The following is a 10000-nucleotide window of genomic DNA, read 5'->3' as shown; positions in this document are numbered from 1 at the left end:
ATGATGCTTGAGGAGTATTGGTGATGCATTTGGTGAACTCTGCATGTGCTGATGTAGGTCTGTGTTTACTGTTGGCATTAAACTTGCACTGCTGTATTAGTGTTTGTATTCAATTCGTCTTGAGCAATTTTAGTGTAGATTGTGTCACAGCAGCTTCCTCATCTCGCCAAACCTCTTGTGCACAGCTGTAGACTAGAGCGCTGGATGTCCGTCGTGGAGAAGCTGCAGGAGTGAGAAGGTCACCAGCAGGTGTTCAGGCTGACCCACGGGATCAATACAGAGACTCGTCTGTCACTGGGGTCTTTCAGGAATCAGTCTCATGCTATCCACTCTCCACTTTTTTTTTCTGACGCTAGATTCACTTTTTATCCTAAGGCAAGTGAGGGTCATTGATTAAGCATACTTTTTTTTTTTTTTTGGATATGTGATGATAGAAATCTTCAGTGGAATATTCATGGGTATGATTTGTTTTAGTCACGCTTTACTATTACGTTTGATTAGTTAATTTTAGTTGGTGTTTACTAACATGAACAATACTTCAACAATACTTGTGCATCTTTTTTTTTAATACTTTAGCATTATTAAGATTAAGTTTGAGGTAACATATACAACTATTTTCATTAGCAAATGTGAATTAATGCTGTAATGTATTGTTCATAGTTTGTTCATGTTAGTAAATCCATTAATTCACCCTTATTGTGCTACAGATTTATTTTACTGGTCATGTATAAAATCTTTCTCCATATTATTTGAAAAAAATAATTTGCTGTAATAATAATTTTCTTTTAGTCCCTTTATTATTCCGGGGTCTCCACAGCAGAATGAACCGCCAACTTGTCCAGCACATTTTATGCAGCAACTCCTTTCTAGAAAACATCCACACACACTCATATATATACACAACGGACAATTTAACCTACCCAATTCACCTGTACCGCATGTTTTTGGACAAAAAAACCCCACACCAAAACAGGGAGAACATGCAAACTCCCACAGAAATTCCAACTGACCCAGCCGAGGCTCGATCCAGCTTGTTTTGTTCTTGCTGTGAGACCACAGCACTTCCTACTGCGTCACCCCTGCTGTAATATTAAGACTTTAATAATCATAATTTTTACCAAACCACTTGTTAACCTTAATTTTTGGCACAATAATTCAAACCACAAGTTTTTCGTCAGAATCACAATTCAGTATTAGTTTGATATTTTAGTATATTTTAAATATTTATATAAATATTTTTTGTATATTTAACAGCTAAAATAAATTAAATATTTCAAAATAAATATTATTTTTCCATCTATATTTGGGAATTTCAAGCTTTGCATGTTCGCATCGTGTCTCTGGCTGATTCCCAGCTGAGTCAGTTGGTGTTTCTGTGTGGAGTTTGCATGCTCTCCCTGTGTTGGCGTGGGTTTCGTCCGGGTGCTCCGGTTTTCCTCACAGTCTAAACTTATCCGCTATAGGGGAATTGATGAACTAAAACTAGCCATAGAGTAGGAGGGTATAGGTGTTTTCCAGTACTGTGATGTAGCTAGAAAGGGTATGTAAAACATGTGCTGGATAAAATTGGTGGTTCATTCCGTTGTGGCGGCCTCTGATGAATAAGGGGACTAAGCTGAAGGAAAAATGAATGAAATATTAGTTTATTTATTTTAAAAATATAATAATTTAATCAAGACGAGGCAGTGGCGCAGTAGGTAGTGCTGTCACCTCACAGCAAGAAGGTCGCTGGTTTGAACCTCGGCTCAGTTGGCATTTCTGTGTGGAGTTTGCATGTTCTCCCTGCCTTCGTGTGGGTTTCCTCCGGGTGCTCTGGTTTCCCCCACAGTCCAAACACATGCGGTACAGGTGAATTGGGTAGGCTAAATTGTCCGTAGTGTGTGTGTGTGTCCTAGAGATAGGTTGCGGCTGGAAGGGCATCCGCTGCGTAAAAACTTGCTGGATAAGTTGGCGGTTCATTCCGCTGTGGCGACCCCGGATTAATAAAGGGACTAAGCCGACAAGAAAATAAAATGGAATAATTTAATCATTTTAAACATTAAAAAAACATACAATGTGTATTTTTTTATTTCTTTTTCTTAATGTTAATTAAGTACACACTTTTAATTTGCATAACCTATAATTTAGCAGGAGAACACATGTCTTAAAGGGCCAGTTCACACAAAAAATAAAAATGCCTTCATTTACTCACACTCACGTGGTTATAAACTTTGATGATTTTATTTCTTGTTGTAAAAAAAAACAAACAAACAAGATATTCTGTAGAATTCTTGGGGGAAAAAAGGAGTCTGAAATGATGAAAGTCGACATTGCAGTACTGCCCTTTCAAAAACAGCTCGTTTGAGGGATGAGAGTGGGATTCTGGGTAACTGAGTTCAGTGAGTCAATAGATGGCTCAAAAACACAGTCAAGAGTGTTCATGAGAAAACACACAGAAGACGATGTTTATCACAGTCTGAGGAGTGTCCAGGAATCATGTGTTTTCATAATCTGCAGACTTAAGAGACAGAAAAGTCTTCGTTTTTAATGAATCTGTGTTTTTTCCGCTGTTTTACTGAATCTGAGGATGGTGAGCGTCTCTCGTCCGGCCTGACGAGTCAAACACACGTGTCCATCCAGACCAGAGCGAGCCAGCAGATCCACAATCCCCTCTGGAAAACACAGAATTATTGATGTTTTAATGTCATTAGCAGTTGCAGTGACTGTATACTCCGGCCTTTCTGTTAATATCTGAACACAGATGAAGATACTTTGAAGAATGCTCCACACTCCTCACCGGGATCATTATCAGACACGGTGACCAGGTAAAACAGCCCATGCTCAGACATCAGATCAGGAATCATGGGGAAAAAGCGGTTCATCACTTCTCGACCGTGGAGACCACCGGCCCACGACGCCTCCACACCATGACTGCCCACCTGAACACACACACACATATATATATTTATACATATACATATATATATTTATACATATACATATATATATATATATATATATATATATATATATATATATATATATATATATATATATATATACACACACACACACACACACACACACACACACACACACACACACACACACACATATATATAAATATATATATATACATACATACACACACACATATTTGTATACATACAAATATACACAAACACAAATACATGCACATACAAATAAATATACATACTGAAAAAAACAAACACGCACACACAGATGAACATACAAAAACACAATCAAGCATAAGAAGGCACACACAAAAAAATAAACATACATACACATAGAAATTACACACAAATTCATACAAAAACACACATACAATAACAAACACATACTTATATACATACACAAATTTTTACAAACACACACATAAACAGAAACACACACACACCAAAAAACATACAATTACAGATACGTACATACAAACACACACATTTTTATTCATGCACACACAAATTCATACAAAAACACATGCAGAAATACATGCAAACAGACACACACACACACACACACACACACACACACACGATAAAGAATACACATACACAGATACACACTCATACAAACAGAAACACACACATGTACAAAAACACACACACTCACACAAACAGAAACACTCACATACAAAAACACACACCTATACAAACAAACACACACACACACACACACACACACACACACACACACACACACACACACACACATAAACAAACAGAAACACGCACATACAAAAACACAGATGTACAAAAACACACACCTATACAAACAAACAAACACACACACACACACACACACACAAACAAACAGAAACACACTCATACAAACAGAAACACGCACATACAAAAACACACATGTGCAAAAACACACACCTATACAAACAAACAAACACACACACACACTCATACAAACAGAAACACACACATGTACAAAAACACACACACTCACACAAACAGAAACACTCACATACAAAAACACACACCTATACAAACAAACACACACACACACACACACACACACATAAACAAACAGAAACACGCACATACAAAAACACAGATGTACAAAAACACACACCTATACAAACAAACAAACACACACACACACACACACAAACAAACAGAAACACACTCATACAAACAGAAACACGCACATACAAAAACACACATGTGCAAAAACACACACCTATACAAACAAACAAACACACACACACACACAAACAAACAGAAACACGAAACACACTCATACAAACAGAAACACGCACATACAAAAACACACATGTACAAAAACACACACCTATACAAACAAACACACACACAAAAACAAACAGAAACACACTCATACAAACAGAAACACACACATACAGAAACACACATGTACAAAAGCACACACCTATATAAACAAACACACACACATATTCAATCACCCATGTGACTACGTATAGATAATTAACAAAACAAAATTAACAAACTGACTAGAGCCAGAACTAAAATATTTCTATATTTAATATAAATCACTGATCAACAAGAAGAATTCAGACTTAACCCAGAACACAAGACATGTTCAAAATAAATGAGTTCCTGATGTTAAATCAGTGCTACTGTAGAGTCTAAAACTGGTATTTTTGTGTTCTTTTTCAGTGTGTCTGCACATTTTTATTTAGTGTATTAGTAGTTAAGCACATGAAGTGAAAAGGAGAGTGTTTGCACTGGTTTACCTCTTCTGACGGCGTGACCACATACGGCGGATTGAAAACAAGCACATCCACTTTTCCATTCAACCTGGGCAGAAGACACTCGACCTGAAACCACAGACATAAATCAAGAAACAGAACTGAAGGAGCACAGACGACAGGAGGAGCACACAAACACTGAAATATGAGATTAAAACAAACATGTTCTCTTATCTATCTATTTATCATCTATGGAGAAACACTGTGTGTGTGCAAAGGATGATTGACAGCTGAGGAGGCGGGGCTTAAGGCCTGTTTACACTAATTTTGATTTCTAAAAATCCTTCACAGTATTAAAGAGCTCCTATGATGCAAAATCCACTTTTCTAAGCTGTTTGGACAGAAGTGTGTGCAGTATAGTGTCCACAGTCATAATGGAGTGACAGAAACAAAGAAAGTCTCTTTTTGTTTATATTTTCTGACTTCAAAATAGGATCCAAATCTGTGATTTTGAGGCCCACTGTGATGTAGAAGTGCGGTTTTCACAGTACTGCAGAAGACCTACTGGAACCAGCATGGAGCCAAGATTCTCACAGAAATCAGTCAAGTTTGGTGTAGAAGAAATGATGGTTTAGGGTTCATTCAGTATGGGGGCGTGCGAGAGATCTGCAGCATCAATAGCCTGAGGTTTCAAGACATCTGTGCTGCCCATTACATTACAAACCACAGGAGAGGGACAATTCTCCAGCAGGATAGCGCTCCTGCTCATACTTCAGCCTCCACATCAAAGCTCCTGAAAGCAAAGAAGGTCAAACTGCTACAGGATTGGCCAGCCCAGTCACCAGACCTAAACAATATTAAGCATGTCTGGGGTAAGATGAAGAAGGAGGCACTGAAGATAAACACAAAGACTCTTGATGAACTCTGGGAGTCCTGCTGAAGGTTTTCTTCTTCATTCCAGATGACTTTATTAATCAGTGATGTGATCATGTCAGAGATGTATGGATGCAGTCCTCCAAGCTCATGATGGAGTCAGACACAATATTCATTCTGTCTCCACTGCAGCAGGACTTTATATTCTATACTGGACATTATTTCTGTTCAGTGATGAGACTTTAGTCTGAGCAGAGTGAGACCGCACTGTCCTCATCAAATCAGTCAAAATCAAGACATGATCAGATTTTATTGAGCTCAAATAAGCAGAATCTAGAGGCCTTCACCTTTCATATATGACACTTCTGATGCCAAATCATCAACTAGAAGTCAGGTTATTATTAGTTGTACCTAAAACTTGGATAGGCCTCAAGACGTTTGCGTATTATATACTAGTAAGAGAATGACATGTGTGATAATATCTGACCAGGTCAGTGACGACAGGCTGCACATGCAGGTTATTGAGGATAGACGTCTGCATTGAACACTGAGCCGCATCCGCATTCACATCTGTACAGCTGCAAAACACACACACACACACTTCATCATCATATCGCAGAGAGCTGAAATAAATAACTTTTTTTTTTTTGTGATGCACCAAAATAATTACAATTCTGCCAAAACCAAAAACTCTGAAAATAATGAGTACTAATGACGGAAGTAAAAAATGATATCGAAATAACAGAGTCAGAACATCTGGCCAAGGTTTTCTATGGAATCAGATTAGTCTCAAAGAAATTCACGCAAAAGACACGATGTACACATGTGTAGCCAAATTCACGTGCATAAAACCAAATTCACGTGCGTAAAATATTTATTTATATTCACAAAAAAATTTCACGTGCACAAAATAAAAATACATTTTCATAAAATACGTTTCACAAATGCAAAACACGATTTGCAAATGTATAAGAGTGTACAAAAAGTTTTGAATGTTTAAAACTTGTGAGAATTTTTTTGTGAATATAAATAAATATTTTACGCACGTGAATTTGGTTTTATGCACGTGAATTTGGCTACGCATGTGTACATCGAGTCTTTTGCGTGAATTTCTTTTGAGACTAATCTGATTCCATAGTTTTCATTCATTCACAGTGTGGAAATGTTTGCAACTTCACATTTTAAATCAGTTGGTCTTAAAATTATTACAATTATTAACAATTATTAGCTAGTTATTATAGCCTATGATCCTTAAATTAACTAACAACAGCTGATAAAAACAGCGTATCTGTAAGGAAACGTTATTACACAAGAAATATCAATTTCGCAATTCAAATCTAAAGCCTTCGTGCTGCAGGAGGTCTGCTGAAGGTGCAGTGAGGGGTCTGCGTCTTTAATAATCTACGGCAGTTTGTGTTCACTGAACAGTAAGAATGATTTATAAATCCATACGAAACAGCCCCTTAAAAGTCACGTCTCGCTTTCAGTTTCGGGTTGAGCCTAAGTGAACCACACTGAGTGATTTGGAGCACTCACACTTCTCAAACCATCCGGAAAACGGGCCTGGATATGGAATGGATAGAAAGGTGTGAGTAGGCCCTTAAATTCTTAAAGTCAGGTCTTACATCTGAAATGATTCCACTATGTTGTTAACTGTAATATCTGGTCAACTATAACCACAACTACATTGAGGATCCCTGCGGTTGTGACCATTGCAGACTCGCAATATTGCGATAATGATGAAACGATTTATATTGTGCAGCATTATTACATAGTAATATTACTACTAATATTACTCTATTACATAGTAATTATTAAAGATATATATAAATATATGTAGTTTTAATTTATTATTTGTCTTAGTCTTGTCTCCAATCAAACGTCTGTCACAAATGCAAACTCCTCGTACGTGTAAACATACCAGGCAATAAAGCTCTTTCGGATTCTGATTCAATGTCACACATTTTCCCAGTATCGCACAGCTTCAGGTAAACGCGCGTGTTTATTTTCTGTACTCACATATATAAGGCCTGAGCGCCGAGTAAAGACGCGAGGAAGGCTGAGATCACACCGGAGCCGCTGCCAACCTCCAGACACACACATGGCCTGAAAACAAACACACACCAAAAGATTCCAATGGCTTGTATGTTAAGGTCAATAAGTAGGTGAATTGGGATGCAGTCTCTGTCTTCTTGTCATTTGAAAAGCGTTTAGAAAATGGAAAAAATAAAGTATAAAATAAAAAACGTGTAAGGGTAAGTGAATTACCTGCTGTCCTTCAGCCGATCTGCGTCTTTCTCCAGAGCGTCCATCAGGAGAAACGAGTCCTCGGCCGGTTCATACACCTCCGAAAAGCGGCCGCGACCGGCCGGAGCATACAGAGGAGTCGGGAACATCACCACAGCAAGGCCTGATGGGAAAAACAAAACAAAATCCGGTAAAGGGCTATATTCATGTGCAATATTTATTAAATGTTTTGATGTGATCTTAACTTAAACATGAAGTGGGCATAGAGTAGCATCTCCCCTTTAAAAAAAGCAGCCAATAGTGTGTTGCTTTTCCTCACAGCTTTGCCAGAGACAGTGGTTGAGCTCATTTTTGCTCTCATTTGTATATTTATCCACCTAACAATCTAGTTAAAAGTTTATTTTAATAATTTAAACGGATGCACCGCTATATAAATCACCACAACCAATCAGAAATAGCAATTGCTTCACGAAGAGTTGTTCAATCCATCTGATAGAGTACATTTCATATCACAATTAGGGTTGTAACGGTATGAATTTTTCACGGTATGATAATCGTCTAAAACAATACCACGGTTTGACGGTTTCGCGGTATACGGTATGTTACAAATGTTACAAAATAATAGAACAGTGAAGCAAATTTGACTTTTTCCAAATAATATATTTTTAGTTACTATAAACAACACCACTTACAATGAACAAATTAAAAATAAGAAAATAATAAATAATGTGTCAAAGTCCAAATAAAGTCCAAATAAACATGGTGCAAATCCTCAGTAAAAAATAGATATAAATATTTACTATACTATAAATAGTTACATAACGAAACTAGATTCAATATGGAACATCCTTAGGTTTTATGTGCCAGCATGGATATGGTTGTCTGTGGATATGGATTTGGATATGGTTGTCTGCAATGCAGACAAACAGCTGCATCTTCATTTGCGTCTTTTGAAAACAGCAAGAGCAGCAGTTCGTCTTTGCTGTGTCACTGTTTTGTCATGTTTCTGTGCTGCTGTGCATGCAAAAGTACTTAGTATGAGAATTATTTCATGCAAAACTTTTTTTTTTTGCGTTTTATTTAGCCGCGCATAAATGTATGACTATCTCTCATTCCGTGTTGTTCAAAAAGCTTGGTCCACAAACAAAAGCGAAACCTATGCTTATTGGTTGTGATATAGCGAGTTTGAACCAATCTGGGCATGGAGGAGGGACAATGCATCAATGTATCATGTCTGATTTGTCCGGAGACACAGTGACGAGCGTTTCTTTGTCAAATCAGCGTTGTCAAATGTTGATGACGTAACCGCACTGATTCCGGAGCCTCTGAAAGTCCGCGAATGTTATGTGATACAGCACTGGAAAGCTGAGATTCTCTTCTTTATGCCAATCTTTGAATTGTATGAATCGGATCAGCGGATCAAAAGTTATTAAACATTTAAGAGCAATACTTATTTTTAGCCGCGGGCGGCTGTCTCGGTCTTTAAGGGTTAAAACCGTTGATATGCAATTGTTCATGGTATGATAATCGTGCACGTTCAAATCGTGGTAAACCGTCATACCGGTATATTGTTACAACCCTAATCACAATATATACTAATGAAAACAAAATGCAATGCCAATATTCCCCCCAATATCATGCAGGATGGGTACAGGTTTACCACTTTCTTCAAAATATCTCCTTCAGTGTTCAGCAGAAGAAACTAATAAGGTGTTAAACTAGTTGAGGGAGAGTAAATAATAAGCAGATTGTAATTTTTGGGTGAACTACCCCTTTAAGTCTACTGATACTAATAAACCTTATTATAATTTCACAGATAAGGTCCAGCTCTGCAGGCCGGGTGGTCAAAATAAATTCTCTTTGTGTGTCGAACCGCTGGATTTAAGTGTCGTTTCACACGCAAACGGCTGCATTAGGGGTTTTATGGTTTTATTTTCTGAGCTCTGGCACTAGGTGGTGTGAACATATAAAGCCCTGAGCGTGTAAAAATGTGCTCGAGATTAAGAGAAGAGAAGTTTACAGTGTCTTAATGAAGTCTATAAATCTGCCCGAACACGTGAGCTTCGCTTCTGCCCAGTCGCTCCATCAAATAAAGCTGATTTCAAACATCTGGACACACGATCAGCATCTGGAAGAAGAAGAGCTGATCATTCATTTATTCAGACTAAAACACATGCGTCACGTTTCTGTATAGGGGTCAGCGATGAA

General features: G+C 37.7%; 2 protein-coding genes across 6 annotated transcripts in view; one reads left to right on the top strand and one right to left on the bottom strand.

Annotated features, from left to right (window-relative positions):
* The window catches only part of gart (phosphoribosylglycinamide formyltransferase), a 34242-nt gene extending 34146 nt beyond the window's left edge, over window positions 1-96 (top strand). For 3 of the 4 annotated variants that reach the window (XM_073948923.1, XM_073948928.1, XM_073948934.1), the window contains exon 22: window positions 1-96. This exon is cut by the window's left edge and continues 503 nt beyond it. The gene's annotated coding sequence lies outside the window, so the exon portion shown is untranslated. 4 annotated transcript variants of the gene reach the window in all.
* Window positions 97-2198: 2102 nt separating this feature from the next.
* hemk2 (HemK methyltransferase 2, ETF1 glutamine and histone H4 lysine) overlaps window positions 2199-10000 on the bottom strand; it is a 156782-nt gene continuing 148980 nt past the window's right edge. The window contains 7 exon segments of one of the 2 annotated variants that reach the window (NM_001002502.1): window positions 2205-2651; window positions 2777-2918; window positions 4718-4801; window positions 6033-6123; window positions 7565-7651; window positions 7814-7955; window positions 9813-9920. In NM_001002502.1, the coding sequence (NP_001002502.1) occupies window positions 2524-2651; window positions 2777-2918; window positions 4718-4801; window positions 6033-6123; window positions 7565-7651; window positions 7814-7941 (660 nt within the window). In that variant the 5' untranslated portion in view covers window positions 7942-7955; window positions 9813-9920 and the 3' untranslated portion in view covers window positions 2205-2523. 2 annotated transcript variants of the gene reach the window in all.

Source organism: Danio rerio, chromosome 1 (assembly GCF_049306965.1).
Source record: "Danio rerio strain Tuebingen ecotype United States chromosome 1, GRCz12tu, whole genome shotgun sequence".
In the NCBI taxonomy this organism is placed as follows: domain Eukaryota; kingdom Metazoa; phylum Chordata; class Actinopteri; order Cypriniformes; family Danionidae; genus Danio; species Danio rerio.
This window is presented reverse-complemented; position numbering and strand designations above follow the sequence as displayed.